The sequence below is a fragment of the Muntiacus reevesi genome, chromosome 14 (genome assembly GCF_963930625.1).
Source record: "Muntiacus reevesi chromosome 14, mMunRee1.1, whole genome shotgun sequence".
Lineage (NCBI taxonomy): Eukaryota > Metazoa > Chordata > Mammalia > Artiodactyla > Cervidae > Muntiacus > Muntiacus reevesi.
Genome location: NC_089262.1, coordinates 48,981,359 through 49,003,410, shown reverse-complemented (window position 1 = coordinate 49,003,410; position 22,052 = coordinate 48,981,359). Strand labels below are relative to the sequence as shown.

The 22,052-nt window shown below is 39.0% G+C and overlaps 1 protein-coding gene across 4 annotated transcripts in view; it reads left to right on the top strand.

The window, feature by feature from the left end:
• Positions 1–22,052, top strand: part of PDE4D (phosphodiesterase 4D) — a 1,548,416-nt gene that overhangs the window by 928,491 nt on the left and 597,873 nt on the right. The window contains exon 1 of one of the 4 annotated variants that reach the window (XM_065905745.1): positions 8,134–9,380. The exons of the other annotated variants lie outside the window; for them this stretch is intronic. Coding sequence (XP_065761817.1) covers positions 9,334–9,380 — 47 coding nt within the window. The 5' untranslated portion in view covers positions 8,134–9,333. Of the gene's footprint in view, positions 1–8,133; positions 9,381–22,052 lie in introns of those variants that run through there. 4 annotated transcript variants of the gene reach the window in all.

Sequence of the window (22,052 nt, the reverse complement as noted above, 5' to 3'; positions counted from 1 at the left end):
TCCTGACCCAGGGATCGAACACAAGTCACCCGCAGCTCCTGTATTGAAGGCACATTCTTTACCACTGAGCCACCGGGGAAGCCCTTAATTTGTAAATATAGTCATATTTGCTTTTACTTAGTTAACTGTCAATGGTGTGTAAGTGGGAGTATGTGTGTGTGTGTGTGTGTGTGTGTGTATTGGAAACAGTAATTGAGGTCTTTGGATTTTAAATGACATCTAATTTGGAGACTTTGTTGTAGCCTCTGTTAACTTCCAATGAAAATGACTATGAAAATACACCCTCCCAAAATTGCAATTAGAAAAGTACTTAAACCCAGGACCAATTGTGATTGATGCCAGAATATTAAAGAACCAATAAATTAGATTGAAAATATAAATAGTAGATCATCCATCTTATGTCATTCCACAAGTAGATAAAAATAATTTCTTGGATTTACCTGGACCAGAAACATATATAGTATATACTGTTACTATAGTAGATATGTAACTATCTTAAGTTTTTTTTAAAAGAAATCGACCAGCAAACACAAAGTAAGAGCAGAATTACAAAGTTAGGAAATATACAAGTTTGCAAATATGTACATATTTGAGCTGGAGTAAAATAAGCATATCCTGTTATCAAGATATGTAAACAAATATGTCATTTTGTAAGTAGGCATAGTTTTAATGTCAGTGGTTCCAACTCTGAATACTTTTGGACCCAGTTAGTTTGTACAGATGTGAAAAATAATAAATCAATTATTCTGTTCTTTTTATAAGGCTTGATAGTGATTTAGCTAATAATGTTAGTGGAGTGTTTGAATTCTTGAATATATATTTTAATTCTCACTGTTCAGCTTTGAGGTTTGAGGTTAGATATTTCAAATCAGAGATTCTGAAATTATTAGAAACGTGGTTTTGAAATTCCAATATATCTATATTAACTGTAAATGACTATCCTTCCTTAATAAGTACTAGATATGTTTTTCTCTTCATTGGTGTCTCAATTATGCTAATAATACATGGAAATATTCTCATTAAGATGATTAATCAACTCAGAAATATGTAAAGTAAAAGGTGAAAATCCTTTTTTAAAGAGGCCTACTTTTACTTCCTTATCTCAGAGGTAATTAGTTTACCAGTATTTGGTGTATATCCTTCTGGTTCTTTTCCTCTAATTGGCATAAATATATATCTGTATTCACATGTACATTTTAATTCATATTAAGTAATTCATATTAAAAATATTACTCTGAAAGGTTGAGATTTTTTAAAAGAACTTTTCACCTACCAATATTTCAGGTGTTTTTTCCAAGTCATTCTTAGAAATCTGTACTATCCCAGAAACATGATATATATTGAAGCTGGGCCTTAACTATTATATGATAAATATTTTTACTTCTTTGAATTTGATATGATACAAAACTTAGAAATGGGATAGAATTACCTTTCAGAAGGGACTTCCAATACTGTCTCCTTGTAAATTGCAAACCAGGTGAAGAATATTTTATTACATTTTCTAAAGATTGAATATGTGCGTATGTGCATCGTGCTAAGTTGCTTCAGCAGTGGCCAACTCTTTGCAGTCTTGTGGACTGTAGCCCGCCAGACTCATCTGTGCATAGGATTCTCCTGGCAAGAATACTGGAGTGGGTTGCTGTGCCCTCCTCTTCCCAATCCAGGGATTGAATCCACCTCTCTTATTGTCTACTGCCTCAGCAGGCGGTTTCTTTACCACTGGCACCACCCAGGAAAAATCTCAAAAGTATATGTGAGCAACATTTAAAGAGCTCTCTTCACGTTACAAAATATTTTCTATAATTTACCCCCAAAATTTAAAAATTATAATGACCTGTAAATTTGCTATTATTTCTGTTACAATAAGAAAATTGAATCTCACAGACTTTTAGTGAGTTATTCAAAATTACACATAAGTGAAAGGCAGAAACTGAAATTAAGGGCTCACATCTTGAGACTCTAAGACAGAATGCAAATTCGACTTTTACTCTTCAAAGTTGCTGTAGATTTTTTCCACATTTGATTTTTGAATAATAAATACTAATAGGAAGTGCTTTCTTTGTATCCTAAAATTATTCCAACACTTCTGCTTTCAAAATATTAAAAGTAGAATTTAGCAAGCTTTCTAAATATCCCAGTTATGAAATGTGTTTGATGATATGAGAATTTTATCCTATAAATATGCTTAACATTTAAGATGGGAAAATTTAAGTTTAGGCTATATGATCCAGAAAAACTTGTTATATTAGTTAAATCATGAAAATTTCCATCAAAGCATCTCTTGGTTTTAGGTGATCAAAATAGGTGTTTCATGCATTTCTTTTACACTTTGCTGTTGGTGGTTGTAACCTTGGTCATAAGAACATGTGGAAATTGAATGAACTAGCAACTTGCTGAAACATGACCCAGTTCCCTGATTCTTAGCAGTTGAAACCATGTCTTCATGAAGTGCCCCTCTTATTTCAGTTATAAAGGTGCTGAACAGAGTGCCTTCAGGCTTTGCTAGAACTTGCCAGAAACAAGAAGCCATCACTATCAACATGGTCATTAGTTAACATTTGTTGACTGAGTGCCAGCAACGTTTTTGGTGTTACAAAGGCACAGAGAAAGACGCTGTTCCTTTCCACAGGGATTGGTTTTCTGTTGGGGTGGGAGAGAGGATTTGGCCTGAATGTTCTTTACCTGCTGGGAGGTAAAGATGGGAATAGGATGACTGGCAGTCATCTTGGGTCTCATTCAACATATAGGGATGTCACTCTTACTTGCTTATTAATTGATAATATATATAATGAAGTGTTAGTCACTCAGTCATGTCCGACTCTTTGTGACCCCATGGACTGAAGACTGCCAGGCTCCAGTCCATGGGATTTGCCAGGTGAGAATACTGGAGTGGGTTACCATTTCCTTCTCCAGGGGATCTTCCTGACCCAGGGATTGAACCTGGGTCCCCCACATTACAGGCAGACTCTTTTACCATCTGAGCCATCAGGGAAGCCCAATATATATCATACATAGAACAAAACTGACTTCCCTGGTGTCTCAGAAAGGAAAGCATCTACCTGCAATGCAGGAGAGCCGGGATCAATCCCTGGATTGGGAAGATACCCTGGAGAAGGCAATGGCTACCCACTCCAATATTCTTGCCTGGTAAATTCCATGGATGGGGAGCCTGTTGGACTACAGTCTATGGGGTTGCAAAGAGTCAGACATGACTGAGTGACTAGCACTGTCACTTTCATACGTACATACACAAGCATAAACAAAAAGTATGCATAAATTTCATTTTATTGGAAAAATTTAAGAATATATTGCTTTTTTGGCTTTTGGTGAAAAAGTCATATTCCCCAGAATATCTAAGTGTCTGCATTGTCTATTTACTAAGATATACTCATACCCATACTACTAATATATAGAATGTGCTTAAAAAATTATGCAGAGGTGAGAGTCCCTTGGACAGCAAGGAGATCAAACCAATCAATCCTAAAGGAAATCAATCCTATATATTCACTGGGTTTCCCTGGTAACTAAGCTGGTAAAGTATCTGCCTGCAATGGAGGAGACCCTGGTTTGATTCCTGGGTCAGGAAGATCCCCTGGAGAAGGGGTAGGCTTCCAGTATTCTTGGGCTTCCCTGGTGGTTCAGATGTTAAAAGAATCCACCTGCAATGTGGGACACCTGCGTTCGATCCCTGAGTTGGGAAGATCCCCTGGAGAAGGAAATGGAAACCCACTCCAGTATTCATGGGATTCCTGGAGAATCCCTTGGACAGAGGAGCCTGGTAGGCTACAGTCCATGGGATCGCAAAGAGTCAGACACAACTGAACGACTTTCACTTCACTTCACTTCATGTTCACTGGAAGGACTGATGCCAAGCTGAAGCTCCAGTACTTTGGCCACCTGATTGATGCGAGGAGCTGACTCATTAGAAAAGACCCTGATGATGGAAAAGACTGAGGCAGGAGAAGGGGCCGACAGAGGATGAGATGGTTGGATGATATCACCGACTCAATGGACATGAGTTTGAGCAAACTCTGGAACATGTTGAAGGACAGGGGAGCCTGGCATGCTGCAGTCCATGGGGTCACAAAGAGTCAGACACGACTTGGCAGCTGAACAACAAATTTGTATACGTAAATATTTTTATACAAAAGTTATCCAGCCTCTCAAAAGAACAGGACACTTCTCTACATTATCTGAACTGACAGTTAGTATTCTTAAAAGGTTAATTTAAAAAAAAAAGCATTTTTTAGACCTTTTTCTATGTCTAAGTCTAGAGGAGTTTTAACTTCATTTCACTCAAGTTATTTAAGAGGCAGTCACTGAGAGAAGCTGTTGGTTATAGCAAAATGTGATGATGACAGAAATATATACCTTAACATTTGAAATTAAAATTTCATTCTGAAAATGAAACTCAGGGAAAATCAATGAATTAAGTCATATAAGTGACCAAAGAGTTTAGGAAACACACAGTGTTTGGACTAGGGTGTGTCTTTATTATGCTTTGTTTATATTAGCATAAAGATATGTTAATCACTTATATTAAACTCATTGTGAAATTGAAAGGCTTTGAAGAGAATGGAGTCTTGAGCCTGGCAATGCAAAGATAAGATTTTGTTTGGAAATTGTTAATTTTTTGTTTCTACTGTGGATGTATTTGAGAACATTTTTTAAAGAACTCCCCTATTCACACCATACCTAGAAATAAAACAGGTAAAAGCAAAGGAACTCTGGATGAAACAGTAAAAGGTACCTGGCCTCCACTTTGCCCTGAGTTGGCTTGAGGCAACTTTGCGAAACCACAAGACTCCTAGGAATTTAGTTTGAAAACCATCACTCTTGGAAGCATAACCCCTAGTCATGGCAGAAAGAGGCTTTAATTATAGGAAAAGGGCATGGGGACACTAACTAGTTAATTCTTCTGATTCTGAGTACAGTAAACAATCTTTCATGAAAATGTTACAGTATTCTGGTTTGCTCAGGGTTTGTAGTTTGTACTTTATCAATAAAATAGCATCCGGCTTTTGAATTTCTTTCTTATATAAATCTCCTGTGAGGATAGTTAACATGAGTCCAACCTTGAAAGACCAGATATTCTTGTGCTTGTCTTGGGATTAAAATTTTAAAAAGGATACGATAACTAGCCTTTTGTCTTTAGGGCTGAGCCTACACCATGGCTATAGGAAGTTTGTGTCAATCTGTGGTGCCTTGCTAATATTAATTTGAGCTTTTTTATTGATTAAAATGGTGGAGCTGGGATCCACTATAAAAGTAGTATTTTATGCTCACTCGTATACCTCTTAAAAGTTCTATGAAAAGATGATTACCTTTTAGTAGAAAAAACAGATTTGTATTGCCCCACTCCATCAACATTATTCATCTTTCAGAACTTTTTTTTCAAATTACAAATCTATTAGTTCTGCCTAAATGTTATTTCATGAAGACTACACATTTGTAAAATCTTAAATACATTTTGTGAAGTATCAGTTTGTAAAATAGTGATCATAACTCTGAAGGCCCTATTTGTAATATACATGGGATAAAAATGCTAGAAATCAGCTATTTCTATTCTCTAAGCAAGTCTATTTTTTATATATGTTTGTTGCCTGGAGTTTTCAAAATACTCAGTTTAAGATTGTTTATTAATAGGTAGTCTTTGGTTCCCTGAGCTGTGAAATAAATAATATTTTTTTTTTCTTATCCCTCTAGCAGAAATTTGGCTTTTCTACTATTTATTATAGCTTCTCGCCTATGTGTTCTTTCACTCTAATGTGTTACCTTATTCTAGACAGATGTGTCTTATAAAAATAGAAATAAAAAGCCAACAAAAGTTTACTTAAAAATATCCAGTTGAAATCTCCCCTTGGTTTAAGTATATTTTAAATTTACATTTCCTCTAGTAATCTGATGACTAAATTGCTTAGGTTTTTAAAAAATTTTTAAAGTGATTTATTATTTGCCCACAAATGGAAACATAGCTAACAAGTATTGAATGTTAAACTGTGTGGTAATTGAGAGAAAGAGAGATATTTTTAGTATTATTTCACCCATGGGTATCACTTTGGCATACAAACAGAGTAGAATGAACTAAAAAATATGGAAATTTCAAATAAATGCCCATTACAAGGGAAAATAAATTTCTACATCAATTTAAAAGGTATTTATATTTGCTACTTTCCATTGAGGCCTTTTTATGTGTGTGAGGACTAAGTATTGGTTTTGTAGTAGTTTAATATCCATTATTCTATTATCACCATCCTCAGAGAATACCAACTTGTCAAATAATCATCAAATAATCTGAATTTTCTTCCAGATTTACTACTAACATGCTGTGTGATGATGAACAAATGCTATTCATTTTGGAGATTCAGCTCCAAAGCTGGCGTAATAAATGTCATACTTTCCTCAGAATGATTCCATGAGGCTAAAATAGTACCTGTAAACATAAAACTTGTAGAAAACATAGGACTAATGCATGGTGGTATTCTTCTCTACAGAGGCACCAACATACAGCGGTAATGAGTGCAGGCTTTGGAGACAGACTTTCTTGGCTCAGACTGTAATTCTTACTAGATGTTTGGCCTTGAGCAAACTGCTTAGTATTGGAGTGCCACTATTTCTTCATCTGTAGAACAGGGCTAGTAATAGTGCATCCCTAATAGTGTTGTTGTGAGGATTAAATGAGATAATATTATAAAGCACTTGGTACAGAGGCCCGGACATTGAAAGTGTTCCTTACTCTTAAAAAACAATATTTAAATATCTCATATAAATTACAAATTTTGAATTACTCAGTGATGCTTGGTTCAAGCATTCAAAGCTTGTTAGAAACAATTCAGACTGAAATCTTCTGGTTCAGATCACAAATGGCATTGTGGAATTTATTCCCTTTAGAAAAAGGAGGTCATGAAGACACTGCCTAGGCTACAGGAAATCCCAAGAAATATTCTCAAGTTTCTTTTCAGCTGTGATACCATCTTTCTGAACCTACAAGTTCAAACTGCTTTTAAATAAATCACTCAGTCCTTCCTCCTCCCAGCAGTACTTTCATCAGAATCATCATTTGATCAAAATGAAAACTCCCCAAATCATGGCAGTTTTCAAGACTAAATTTCTTTATACCTGGTTTTGGATTTGTGGGCAATGCCAACCCCACCCCAAGTGTGTGTAATGTTTTTTGCTATGACAGGGCCTCACTGGGGAAATCCTAACTGAAGATAATAGCCTGATGTATTAAATGTTGCCAGTATTCCATTTAATATTAAGTAATTGCATAACGGCCCTTTTAAATACTAAGTTAAAAGTGATACATTAATATTGAGTACACTGCTACTGTAAAGTCCATTCTCCTCCTGACTTCCCAGTAACACCATTTAAGTGCCAACCTACTATTACAAGAGTTTACTATTTTATTCTTGCTCCAAAATGGCATCAACGGTGATGGGGTGCTTTCAGGGGATTGTTGAACAGGATTTTTGCAACAAAGGGGGAAGCTTGAGGAAATGCAGAACAGCTCCGGTAGGCATGGCAAGGCTTTATCTCAGCACTTCTCAAATCCACACACCCCCTAATCAAGCAAGCAGCTTTATGGCATGCGCAATTGCAAGTGAAGTCTAACCGACTTCCGCAGGACTGGCTTCCACAGGATTTCCTGTCCAAAAAAGACCGGTGGTCCTCTGTAGCTAAATGGTTACAGAACCATCAAGTTAGCCAGGTGCCCCCTCCCCAGCGTGTGTGTGTATTAAGAACAAGAGAGTCGAAGTGACCAAACCCTGTCATTAGCACATTCTCTGTGGACTTCTTTATTCCCTTTCTCTTCATTGGGTAAGAGGGGGGAAAAAAACACCCAGCTGACAAAAAGCCTCCCTCCTTAATATCTATTTGTTCAAGGTGTCTTTTCCCTGGGAGGTTATTTACAGGTTTCTCGCTGCTTAGCTGTCTGGCCTGGCGATCACTTACTGAAAGGCGCAAGCTGCCCTTTCGGGGTGAGCTGTGCCTTTAACCCCTCTGGCCGGCTCTTGCTGGGAGGCGCGCGCGGGCGCTGCAGTGTCTGGGAGCCCACCTAGAGGGCCCCCTTGACGCCAGCACATCCCCGGCCGGGCGGCAGCCTCTGCGGCCGAGCGGGCTGCTGCAGAGTTAATGGACAGGACCACGGAGCCTGCAAGTGTCCTGAGCTGATCAGAGCCGGCCGGCAGGCACAGCCCGGGGCAGACGAGGCGGCTGCGACGATTCCAAAGGTTCTGCTGGATATTCGGCGCGGGGGGACCCCAGTGGGAGCCTGTTGCCATTGTGTTTTAAAAGCATGCAAGGTCTGTATAGCTCGGGCGTGAGAATCTTTCAGAAGCTGTCAGAGCATCCGAGTAAATGACACCTACTGGGAAATTGAATTGGGGGTAAAAAAGAGAAGAGAAGAGAAAGACAACGGGGGGTTAGAAATTCTTAGACAACAACGTCTGAGTTGCAGCTGTGAAAATTCATTTTCTTTCCAAGACAAAATATGAAAAGCCCGCACATGGGTTTGATAACAACAAATTAGAGGGGTTTCTGCAGGGAGAGGATCAATAGCTTAGTCATTTGACTGAAAGAGAGCAGGCAGCCTTATTATGGGGCTTGGCAGCAGAAATGAATGTTCTCCTGACAGCACCTTCTGAAGTCATGATGGGAGCTCCTGGTGATCCTTGCCTTCCTACTTTTGCAGTTGAAAACCAGCCATTCTGAGTCGGGGAGAGAAGTTGGCTTTTGGTTATACATGGTTGCTAGCCCCTCTGCCCAGGTCTTTGTCCTACACGTCTCAGAAGGCAGCACTGCGTTAAAGTGACCACACATGAATATGTGCCTCAGAAAGAAGAAAAAGCAATATTCATTTCTAAAGGACAGCATGGCCAAGCAAGCTGAAGTTTTCCATTTCCCTTCTAACACATCTTTAACAAGGATAACAAGAAACTGTCTTTTGACTCCTTTTTTCCCACATTCCAGAGTCCTTCCTGCAAAGATGCATTAATTTCCACTCCAGGCAGTTGGATTTTACTGGGACAATATTTGCCACCATTTAGGATTAGCGATTAAACTGGTTATTTTAGTAAGTTGACTAAACTATTGGAACCTAAATGGGTGGACCCGTGCCTGCAGTGCTCTGTGATGTTTCTTTCTTCAAACCCTGGAAGGGATTTTGTTGTTGCTCTTTGTTTTTTGGGGGGGATTTTTTTGGAATTCAATACTTGTTGCAATAATTGCCCATGATAGCTGCTCAAACAGGAGAGTTGGAATTCGTCTTTGAAAATCACCACATGTAACATATGAGACAAGGAAAATATTAATGACAGAAGATCTGCCAACATGATGCATGTGAATAATTTCCCCTTTAGGAGGCATTCCTGGATATGGTGAGTAATCAATATCTCCTTCAGTTGGTAATACTCAGAATTCTAAAATTCCATGACAGGTACCAGAGGTGGATTTGTCTTGAACAAGAATATCGGTCTCATGTGAGGATGAAAAGTAAAACATGTTTAAAAACAAATATTTCTGAGAAAGTATTGGTTATGCAATAACAAATTACTTGTTAATATAAAAGCATTCCAAATAAGTCAGGTATGAGGACATTGACAAGTGGTGAAATTTCATAGAGAGACCAAAGCAAAAAAAAGCCACAACAACTTTAAGAATGGCAACTATTTAACTAATAAGTAGAAGGAAAAAGGAAGTTTAGGATTTGGTATTTGCTCTTTTGTCTTTTACACACACACACACACATCTCATGTCAATTTGCTTGGTCTTAGGTCTTTGAAAATTTCCAAAAGAAGGTTTAAGGGAAAACTTAGAATGCTGACTCAATTTTAAAATGATGTTAAGATATGTTGGTGCCTGAGATTTAAGGAGTATTTTAACTATTCAAGAAATATTTCTACCAAAATGAACCAATTTCATAGAATTCTAACAGATGAATCATGAGATGCTCACACTCCCATGGAACTTGCTTAGTGCAATGATATTTGGTCATCTATTAAGGTTCAGCGTAATGAATTAAGGTCCACGGGTATGTGACATCATGTACCATTTCTTGTTAGAGTTTATGATTAAACGTTTATAGGAACTAGTTGCTGAGGGTAGTATAAGGGCAAAGCTCACTATTTAAAAATTGCTTGTTTTCACCACACCTTTAGGGTTGACTGGATTCAATTTCTCATAGCAGAGACTTTGTGAATGTATGGTAAAGGTACATTTTCAGGTTTTGTGGCTTACTAATATGGTTTGGTTTGGATACTGCAATGTATCTCATTTTGAAAGTATATTTCTCGGGTGTATTTTCTGGCTGGCCTTAGAATAAGTGATGTTCATCAAAATACAGGTTTCTGAGGGTTTTCTATTTACTTTTATGACAGTATCTCAAATGAAAGCATCCTGATATTTTGAAACTCCACCAAAATCCCCTACTGGTTTATTACAGACGTTTCAGCTTGTTAGCTGAAAATCAGTTACAGAGAAGGGTGAGTGACATCCTCTGTCACTGGGCAGGACTCATTTTCTGCCAGTATCAGATGGATCCAGAATCGACCCCGTGGCGTATCTTCCTTCTCTGCCATCCAGAGCCACTGTCCCAGGCCCTGAGGTGCTGGGGAAGGCGCCTGGGTGACATGCCTGCAAACCTCAGTGGCCCACTTCCAAGAGCATCATCAGAGTTCCCGACTCTGGAGCTTCGGTGCTTTCGCCTTGCCTGCCCTGCTGGTGAGGGTCAGACACAGCAGTGAGGTCTTTGTCATTCTTACCAGTACAGTCAGATAGGTAGTCGTAAACCCTAAGATGAAAAAGGTCCTAGAAGCAGTCCCTGGCACATAGTAGGCATTTGTCAAATATTTTTTTCAACAATTCCTTATGCCTTCCTTCCAGGTTTTTTTTGTACCTATTAAGATTCATTTAGGGAAAAATAAAATTAGCATTCTCATTTCTATAAAGTGTACTTTGCTGTAAAGCAACAGTTTTTGTTCTGCCTAAGCTTTGCTGTTTGGGTCTATTTGTTTATGTTGTAATAGGAAAGATGCAATTTACTCTTTGAATGCCTAACATTATCACCACCTTTTATTTTATTTTTTGTTGTTGCATTTACCTCACCTCTGCTTTTAACTGGAAAGAAATGAGCTATTCAGCCCTGTAGTTTTTGAAAGAATGCAAATGTGCTTATTCATGCTCCTTTAAACCTGTAACATATATGTTTGAAAACTGTATGCAGAAGTTGAGAGCCTGGTGGTTTTCTTTTGTGCCAGAAGCTAGGTAACGCTTCATCCATTTCACTGCATGACGTGCCAATTTGTTGATGTCGTGGCCAAACAGAGCCACTGTGGAACGTTAGTGTTCTGTGTATCTGTTCTTGCTTGGTCCCTTTAGGAGGATTCATTAATAAGATATTGAACTCAAAGGAAGAAGGTGGTGACTTTTTCCAGGTGACCAAATTAATGTTGTGCTTGGTCTCAACTTCCCCAATTGTTGTTTCTTTCTTATTTATAACCTCACCTCTCAATACCATGGTAAGAGATTCTAGGTGTTTCTTGACAGAAAAACCTTCTTTCCCTTTGTCCTGCTGTAAAGAGTCCTGTTGGATTGAATTCCATGCTCATGAATGGTCCTGCTAAGAAAAAAGGATTTGCCAAGTTGTTCTGCTTTGCATCTCCAAATCTTTTTCCTCATTCTCATACGCAGGTCTTTTTTTTTTTTTCCCCCACAAAGAGGGCAGATCAGAAGTTGGCAACAGCTCAATGCCAGGGAATAAAAAACATTTTAAAGGAGATGTGTGCCTTGGGTTTCACAATCTAATCTCTATGAAGGCTCTAAACCCTTTGGGTGGGCAGGGTACACAGATGCACACTTAATTCTCTTCTACTTTTTGAAGGAGCAAGGAGGGAAATTTGAGATGTAGGAGGTCTGAGAGGAGTCTTCAAAAGTTCATCAGAGGTAATGGTTCCAGTAGAAGCCTAGTGTAGAGTTCCTTCTTGGATTCTCATCCTCCTGCCCCGGGGCTGGTATGTTGACTGTTGAGCAATAGTATGACAAATTCTTAGTTTATTGGTTACAAGTTAAAGTTAATAAGTGGTCTTATTACTTGTCTTAATAGAACACTGCCCTTTGAGAGCTTAGAGTGGTAAGAAGAATGTGCTTTCCTTGTTTAAATCTACATTAGAAAAATTTGCTGGAGGATTTTATTGCTAAGGCTTCTTTCCGTTACACTTTTCCACCTTTTTAGTGCCAAGCCAAACAAAGATAAGGGTTCATCTCACTCCATAAATATGTACTATATAGTTAGCCCTTATTTTTTTATTCTGGCTAGTTGTGAGAATATAGTGGTAGCCTAGTAATTTAGAAATGGGCCTTCTTGCGTGGCTGAAAAAAGGGAAATGTAAGTCAGCTTTCTAGGAATTTAAATTTCATCTCGTAGCAATGAAGAGGACTCTTTAGAAACACCAAGCACAGAATCATTATGCAGGGGTCCAATAAGAGGCACATAATATAGTGTGCCTAGCATGTGCTTGTAGCTTTTTGCTTTATTTAAAAATACATAACAAATTTGCATAATCTGGTTTATAAATGCTCTGAAATTTCATGCCAGAAATACCAGACCCATCTTGCATGCAATTGAATTTTACATATATAAAATTTAGGAAGGCATTTTATTGAAATACCTTGGCATCCTTCTTACAATGAACTCAGAAGACTTAGAGGACAGTGGGAGGTGGAAGCCAAAGGCCCCTGCCGGGGAAGGTGGTTCCATCCTGCTCTGTGGGCTCCTTTGAGGAAACCTTGGGGGATTTGGGGCCAGTGACTGTGGATGGTGGTGGACTAATTGAGGCTTAGGATTTTATTGTTTAAAGTCCACACATTTAAGTCCTTTTACCAAACTCTCTTTATGATGCCGAGACCTCACTTTGATCAAGAGGCAACATGGGTGATTATAGCACTTTGACTCAACACTGAGGCTTATTTTTCCTTTCTCTAGGCCCTCACATCCTTCCATTGGACTTGCCCTTTCCTGGTTCCTAATAAGATTTAATCTAGTGGGTCACGATTTGGTTCTTCCTCAGTAAAGCAAGAGTTCACCTCACATACTAACTCATTTTGTTTTGTTTTCTTTGACCTAATTCATTTATTGAATGAAGCAAGATATAAATCAATATATCAATAATATTGTGTGCATTTATGTATGTATGCATTATATATGTGTATATATAAAATTTCAACAGTAAATCCAATGTGTAAATAATCAGAGAAAGGCAAGATGGCCTGCTTCTTAATGAAACCATGGTCCTTCTTATCTAGACTGTTAAAATCACATCTTTGAAGTTTTTCTTCTCTTCATATGTCAAAACTACAGAAACTCAACCCAGAATTGCATTTCCCAGAGTTTAGGTTTTATTCACTACATGTAACAGTCTCACTTGTCTTATGAAAGTTTTAGTGGGTGGGAAAAACATTGTGTTTGATGACTGTTTGCTTTGAAGGACAAAATGGATTAAGTCTCCTGCAAGATAACAGAGCTCTGCTCATTTTAGTCAACCTAAAATTCTGCCAGTGTCTGCTTGTCTTCTAATGAGATTTCAGGTCATGGCTGACCTTGCTTTAGTAGCATCTCTTTCACTGAGTGACAGAACTACCCAGAAATTCCAGAATCCACATACAATTTGTTTGTGAACACTTATGACCAGTAAAGTTTAGCTCCAGCTCTAATTACACAAACTCATTGTGTTCTCAAATCCCTGGGGCTCAGTGGTAAAGTCAGCCATTGTTTAAGGCATAAGTTTGGGTTTAGATACAACATAGCAAAGATTTTCCTTTAGATGAAGTACTGATCCCATTAAACATCTAATTTTTTCTCTTAGCTTTCTGTTTTACTCTCTTTTAGTGCCTTTAGCTTATGGTCTCAATTTCTGTTAGTAATACCTTCTAATTTAAAGATGCAAATGAAAATTCATTCTTTAAAATTTTGTAAAAAGTTGATTAAGCAATGGTGTGATAGAGGAGAAAAGTTGCCATTAGCAGTATCAGTGTGCCCACAACTTATGAAAATGAAACATAATTTTCAGTTGCTGCAGACTTTCAGCTGTAGTAACATAGTTTGTGTACTTCACACGCTGACAGGTTACCTCCTCACTTGGGCTGAGTGGGTGGCCCAAGACAGAGGTGTCAGACAATGCCTACATATAAAAAAAGGGGGATGGTAATATCACGTGAAAATGATTAGCTATGGATTTAGGTTGTTTTTCTTCTATTAAATTCTTCACTTTCCACTCCTTTGTTTCTGCACTCACTTTAGCTGACTGTTAACTGAGTTACTCCCACGAAGGCTATCGTACCCAGGTTCCAAGAAAAACAGCAAGGAAGGGAAGAAGGAAAATAGTTCGGAATTACAAGAGGAAGATCCCAAGGAGGGAACTTAACAACCAGTTTCTCACTTGCCTCAGGCTAGAAGTTTCTTTCTTTCATTTTTGAACAATAGTCACACTTCCTCTCTTCCTCTCCTCCTTCAATCACACCCCACAGATATTTGTGCTCATAGATAACCCTAACTATAGAGTCATCCTACATTTTTTTTCTTTTTGTTTTTCTTTTTTTACAATAGCTCCAAAATGTCACCAGACCAAAGTTAATTTCTATAGCTGTTTACCACTCAATGGACTGTTAGATGGGCTTCCCAGGTGGGAACCCACCTCCCAGTTCAGGGGACTCAAAAGAAGCAGGTTAGATCCCTGAGTCAGAAAGATCCTCTGAAGGAGGGCACAGCAACACACTCCAGTATTCTTCCCTTGAGAATTCCATGGACAGAGGAGCCTGATGGGATATAGTCCATAGGGTCACAAAGAGTCGGGCACAGCTCAAGCAACTGAGCGTGCACTCACACACGTGTGCTCACCTAGAATGGTGTTTCTAGTTATTATAGAAGTATCAGCCTATAAACACTCCCAAGGAAATATATTTCAACTGGAAACTGTATTGTGTAAAATTTAAGAATAAATGTTTGGTTTCAAAGATGGATAATCCAGATTCTGTACGGTAGATTATTGGCTGGGGAAAAATAATAAAAAACAAAACCCTTCCAGGTTTCTAACTCTGGTGTTACTGCTTTGTGTGACCTTGTGAAAGCTCTCAGAGCTCTTCACCACCTGTTGAAAACAATTCAGTGGCTATTTACCAGCTTCATTTATAAGAGTAGACCATTAAGGGAACTTTCATAGCACATTGCTAAAAATAATTTATTAGACTGTTAAGAATGACATGCTAAAGTCTCTTGGGTGAATTTCTTTGCTGTACATAACAAATATAACCACTAAGCATTTCATGGATGAGATCAACACTGTTTGAACCCAGGCCACATGTTTTCACATAAATTACATCCGTTAATGGCAACAGTAACTTTCAGAGGTGGGTCTTATTTGAACCCATGTTGGCAGATGAGGAAAGTAAGGCCCACAGAGGGGAAAGAACTGGCACCGAGTCACATGTCTATTACTTAGGGAAGCTGACCCACTGAAAAACAGTTCCGGCCTCATTTGAAAACCCAATGTCTTTTGATACACCATATTGTTCTGTGGCAGACCCCTGTCTGTGAACCTTCTGGAAAATAGCTTAGTGATATCATCAGAGAAAATAAGCAGATTCCCTGTTAGTTAGCAAGCTGGGGAAGTACACGGAGTGCCCAGTGAATATCAAAGACCTTTCCCTGAGAAACCCTTCCTGTTCCTGTTCAGACTATGACCTGTACTTCAGCCATGTCAGCAGATCTTTTTGTGTTTTCTCAAAATTTTACAAAGAATTTGAAGTGACCCTTGTTCCCGGGGCCACTCTTGTCCTATGGGATTTTTTTTCTGTGAGTTAGGGAAAGGTGCGTCTCTGGGCAGGTGTATTAGGAGAGATGCCCCACATCTCACATATTAGGCAGGTGAGTTAGAACTGCAGACTGTGGAGCCTGGTGAATGGACAGAGTTTCTGTGCAAAGCCCGAGGCAGTCCTTCCTTTGCCCACGGTACCGCCCTGGCCCTCCTTTGACCTGAGTTACACCACTACCTCAAAGGCAGATGTGCCAATCAGATGAGAGTACTTTGCTGCCAATAAAGTCATACAAGCTTTGGGTTTTGCTTCTATCGTTATTACCTTCTTCTAAGTATTCTAATTACAGGTCTTTAGGAAAAAATTTTTTTTTGCACAGGTAAAAAATATGAACATTTTCTACAAGCAGAGCTAATGCAAAACAACCAAAGAAGCATTTTAATCACAATATAGCTGTTGAAATGCCATTCTTAGTGAATTGAATTAGAATATGTGGATTAGAACATGCTGATCTATTTGCACACAGGGGATGCCCAGATAAATATGATAACAGTCCTGCCCTGAAGATATTCACAGACGAGTGAGGAGAACATCCGCAGAAACAAATGATTGTGGAACGGTGGGGAGCACATTAATATAGGAATGTACAGAATGTTATGGGAGTTTAAAGGAAGAAACACCTTAACTGGCTGGTCTAAATACTTTTGAGAAGTCTAGAAATGAGGGACTAAAGTATGTCTGATGGCTTCAAGAGTTAGCAGTTACTGGCAACACCTTGAAGAGTGGTTTAAGTTGGGGAGAGTTCTAGTTCAGGAGGTTATAAAAGCACAGAAAACTAGTGCAGACTCCTTTCAAAATTTTGGACAAGAAAGATACAAACATGGGGAGAGAGAAGGGAAGAAGGGGAGGAAACCCACCCAGTTAGTGAAGATCACCAAATAATTTTAAGCATCAGGGAGTATACCCCAAAGAAGGTATCTAGAGATAGGGCTTGAAGACTGCATGAAGGACATTCCTTCCCCCAAGATAGGAGGGAGGTGAAGGAGGATGGAGCCAATCTTGTAGAGATTAGGGAGTTAGAAGGGGAACACAAGATTTGGTCTCATGCCTTCTGTTTTCTTTGGGAGAGAGAGATAAAAATCAGGATAAGATCTCAGAGGGAGGGCCATGAAAAGGGAGGCGAAAGAGCTGAGTCAAGTTACTGGACAGTTTCTGTGGGAATTGGAAAGGCTTCTGAAGGTGGAAGTGTCAGAGTGTCCAGTGAGTTGGAAAGAGTTGATGATGCTAAATGAATATGTGGAGTCAATGAAGGATATTTTACTCTGCTTTGAAAATTACTCACATAAAGTATTATGTTAAGAAAAGGGACAGCCATGTGACAGAAATGAAGCAATCCTTAATTACTAAATTAGAAACTGTTTTGTAATTAGTATTTCTCCTGTTGATTGTGTTTTGGGAATTCCAAAGAATGCAGAACTGACTTTATCATTGTTGTCTTTTTCTTGCTAGTGGTGGACGCTGTATTATGAACATGTTAACTAGACTGTAGTTCCAGTTTCATGGCCTGATTTAGAATTGTGAGATTTTCTGAGCTACCTGGAAATAACTCTGGGGTGACAAACAAGTTCTAAGATTTGCACCTTGAATTTTATCTTCAAATGAATAAGAATCACAGTGGGAAGAAAAGGCAAAATGATTCAACTTTGCTCACTTTTTACTAGGAGCCTGCCTGTCTGTGGTTTATGTTGTAATGTCACACATCCGTATAGATGTAACCTGCTTTTACAAAGATTTCTTCAAAATCCTTCTGAAGTTGACTTGAAAGTGTCACCAGTCTCTGAGAAACTTACTGACAGCAACAAAGCATCAAATGACTTTAGCCAGAACCAGCATAGCCTAGTTTAAATACTTATAAATTTAAATTCTCTTTTATGTTTCCATGATACCTGAAGTGGAGGGGGGTGGCAAATATAAGATGTAAATTAAGGGAACATTTTAAGTAACCTTATAATTTTTTTAGATCATAGTTATAAACCCTATCATGTACCAGGAGTTTGGGAGCTGTTATGAATTCCTTTTATGTCTTCTCATTATTAGAACTTTCTCCCAGTTTAGCAGAACTTCTCCTTTAATATCCTTGGTTTCCAGTACTCACAGTTATTTTGTACAGGGCTTTTTTGTGGGTATTCTGCTTCAGCTCCAAAGCTCTAAATAAGGTCCTGAGCGGTCCCAGTCACATATAAGGAAACTTCAGTATTCCCTCCCTTTTAGTTCATGTTTTTCTTAAATCTGAAGATGAAGGCATTGAACTGAATAATCACATAAAAAAAAAAAACCTACTGTTCTGAAGATTGCCTTATCAGTTTACTCATTTCTGGCTTGTTGAAGCATAACTGTTCTTCAGTTAAATGGAATACTGTGAAATAATGCATTGATCCATAAGCTACTCTAGGGCTGAAGTCTGATGTTTTCCTGAAAAAAAAAAAAAAAATACCCCTCCTGCAGAAAATCCTTAGTCTATCAGCCTTAGGTATTTGGCTTAATTCCTTCTACATGAAACTTTTAAATAGCAGCCTTGTTCATGGGTGAGATGGCAACTTTATGTCTATTAATGCTGACATCACCAGTAATTGGCCACTCTGTGCAACATGAGGAACTTGCTCGACCAGGGATGGAACCCATGCCCTCTGTAGTGGAAGCACAGGGTCTTAGCTACTGGACAACCAGGGAGGTCCAAATCACCAGTAATTGAGAAAATATGTCTTATGTACCACTTTCGTGTCCATTATATTCCCAACTCTTCTCTTGGTCGAAGTTCTCGAGCTTATCCTTGTTCTTCCAGCCTCCGTCTGGTCTAAGAAATGACACGGAGATATTGAGTTTCTTTGTGTATGAGTGCTTACTTAGTGCATTTAAAACAAATTGGCATGGTGATGGAGCAGCTGTTGATGATTTAGAGAAGAAATTTCGGCAAGTTGATAGTGGGCAAATTGGTAAGACCCCAGGGTCACTAAGAGTAGCGGAAGAGACCTCTTACACGTCATAAAGTATGGCATCCGAGTCTTGGGAATTGAGTTCTAAATGAAAAAACATTTGGAAAAATCACATTTTCTAGAAAATAATCCAGGCAAGTTTGCCGCTGCTGCTGCTGCTAAGTCCCTTCAGTCATGTCCAACTCTGTGCGACCCCAAGTTTAGTTTTGAGAAAACTAAAATGTTCTGGTGGATCAGGATGTCACCGTTTTAAAGACGGATCACATTTGGCCAGGCCTTCCTGCAGATCTTGCTCCCAGGACCTTTTCTGTGACCAAGCTAACCTGTGAGACTTCATGATAACAGATCACGTTCCCTTCTCTTCATGATAGTAGCCATCTGGACCACTTTGTTCTGCTTTCTTTCCTGAGCTCTGGCACAGTACTACCACCCGCAGGTGAAAGTGAAAGTTGCTCACTCATGTCCGACTCTTTGCGACCCCATGCACTCTACAGTCCATGGAATTCTCTAGGCCAGAATACTGGAGTGCGTAGCCTTTCCCTTCTCCAGGGGATCTTCTTAATCCAGGGATCGAACCCAGGTCTGCCACGTTGCAGGCAGATTCTTAACCAGCTGAACCACAAGGGAAGCCCAAGAATACTGGAGCGGGTAACCTATCCCTTCTCCAGAGGATCTTCCCGACCCAGGAATCAAACTGGGGTCTCCTGTGTTGCAGGCAGGTGACACTCTATAAATTTTTCCTCAACTAATGAGTATATGCAAAGAAAGGATGAATAACAAAAAATTATATAGTTGGGTATTATTTAATTATGTAACCTTCTGCTTTATTCAAATGATGTTACTGTGCCATGTTTTGAGATGAAGCAAGGGAACTTATGCTATTAAAATAATAAAGATAATAATAATAAATATAATAAATAATAAATATTTGAGATGTTAATGCCAGGTATATACTAAATGTTTTATATACAGTGTCTCATTTAATCCTCCCCCAGATCCATGACAAGGGTGTGCTACTTACTTCCTAAGATTATAACCTTGGGCAAATTATCTAACCTCTTTTTGTGTTTCAGTTCTCCTCCTTGTGAAGTAGATTTAATAAATAGTGCTCACTTCTTTGGGTGACCTGAAGATTAAATGGGAGCACTTGCCACCCAATAAGGAACCAGTGAATTCTGGCTTTTGTTATTGTGCAGACTAGGAGAGTAGGCTGTGAAAGGCCAACCAGGTTGCCTGAGGAAATCCACTTGTTTAGTGGCAGGCCCCTTTTAACCTAGGTCTTCCCCTCAGTTCTTTATTGTTTGGAGGACTGGCTGCCTGCTTCTTATGTATCATATATTTGGAACCCTTCAGCATGTGCTAGAAAAACATCTTGGACTGAGTTTGAATTATGGGGAATAATGCATTTCTTCTCATCTCTCTAACCTCAATAAAAATCACCTACCCTTAGAAAACGTCTAGAAATTTCCATAAAAATTGTCATCTTGAACATAAATACTTCCCACGCACCTTGGTTTCTGATACTCAGGAGAGTTTAACCACGTCTGCAGAGGCAGCCATCCTGCTGAACTGTGTTTATCTACACAATTCAAATGCTGTTCTTCCAAATCAACTCCTTATCTAAGGTACTCATTATTTCTTTTTTTAATTTTTTTTCTCTCAGTATTTTATTATTATTATTATTTTCATTTATTTTTATTCGTTGGAGGCTATTTCTTTAAAAACCAGTAACCAGTTTATTCAACTTATGGACAGAAATCTTTCTTTCCTTGAAGGTGTCTATGTTTTCTCTTTCTGGGAAGACAATACTGGGTAAATTAATTTATAGCTGGTCCATATCTTTATTTATATGTTCATTTCTTCACTAATAATATTTATATTATTTTTTTTGCAGTACATGACACATTTCTCAGACATAACCAAACCTCCATGTATGGGTCTTCTCTCCTTTTTTCATACATCTTACACTCTCAAGCTAGCCTCCAAAATAGTCCTCTCCTCCAAGCCTCTTCTTTTACCTGGAAAATGTATTGACTCTGTATTGTATACCATGAAGGCTTGCCAGGTGACCCAGTGGTAAAGAATCTGTCTGCAAATGCAGGAGTTGCAAGAGATGCAGATTTGATCCCTGAGTCTGGAAGACCCCCTGGAGTAGGAAATGGCAACTCACTCCAGTATTCTTGCCTGGAAAATTCTTTGGACAGAGGAACACAGGATCACAGAGAGTTTGACACAGTTGAGCAACTGAGCACATACATTGTACACCAACTGAGGAGGCCCTGCTCAACTGGGTTCTGCCTTTCTAGTCTAACGCATACAGATCAGCTTCTGTTAGTATTGATGTTACCTTCCTTCCTGTTCCGGCATACATATCCTTATATATATCCTTGCTTCTGCTTGTACACAGTTGCTCAGTTTTGTCCAACTCTTGAGACCCCATGGACTGTAGCCCGCCAGGCTCTTCTGTCCATGGGGATTCTCCAGGCAAGAATACTGGAGTGGGTTGCCATGCATTCCTCCAGGGGACCCACCCAACCTGGGGATCAAATCCAGGTCTCCTACATTGCAGGCAGATTCTTTACTGTCTAAGCCACCAAGGAAGCCCTTAAATACATCCATCTTTAAGGGTATGTCGGAGAAGGAAACGACAACCCACTCCAGTATTCTTGCCTGGAGAATCCCATGGATGGAGGAACCTCGTAGTCTACAGTCCGTGGGGTTGCAAAGAGTCGGACACGACTGAGCGACTTCGCTTTCACTTTTAAGGGTATGTATACCCTTAAATACATCCATCTTTAATATTTTTCTTCTCAAATTATTAGGCATTTGTTAAGTATACTGTGGTGGCTCAGACGGTAAAGAATCAGCCTGCAATGCAGCAGACCCAGGTTTGATCCCTGGGTTGGGAAGATCCGCTGGAGATGGGAATGGCTGCCCACTCCAGTATTCTTGTCTGGGAAATCCTGTGGTCTGAGGAGCCTTGTGGGTAACGGTCCATGGGGTCACAGAGTCGGACATGAGTGAGCGACTGAGCATGCGCATGAGTGCTGGGCACGCAAAAGTTAGGAAGTAATTGTCATCTTTGAATATCTTACTTGAATATGTACTTAACTCTCCATGTGCAATTGTTTAGTTTTTTTTTTTAATCAGGAAATATATTTTATCAGACATATTTCCTATGGATTACTTTTAGATTCATAAGTTGTCTCTGATTTTGGCAAATATACAAAGTCATGGAATAATTATCCCTAT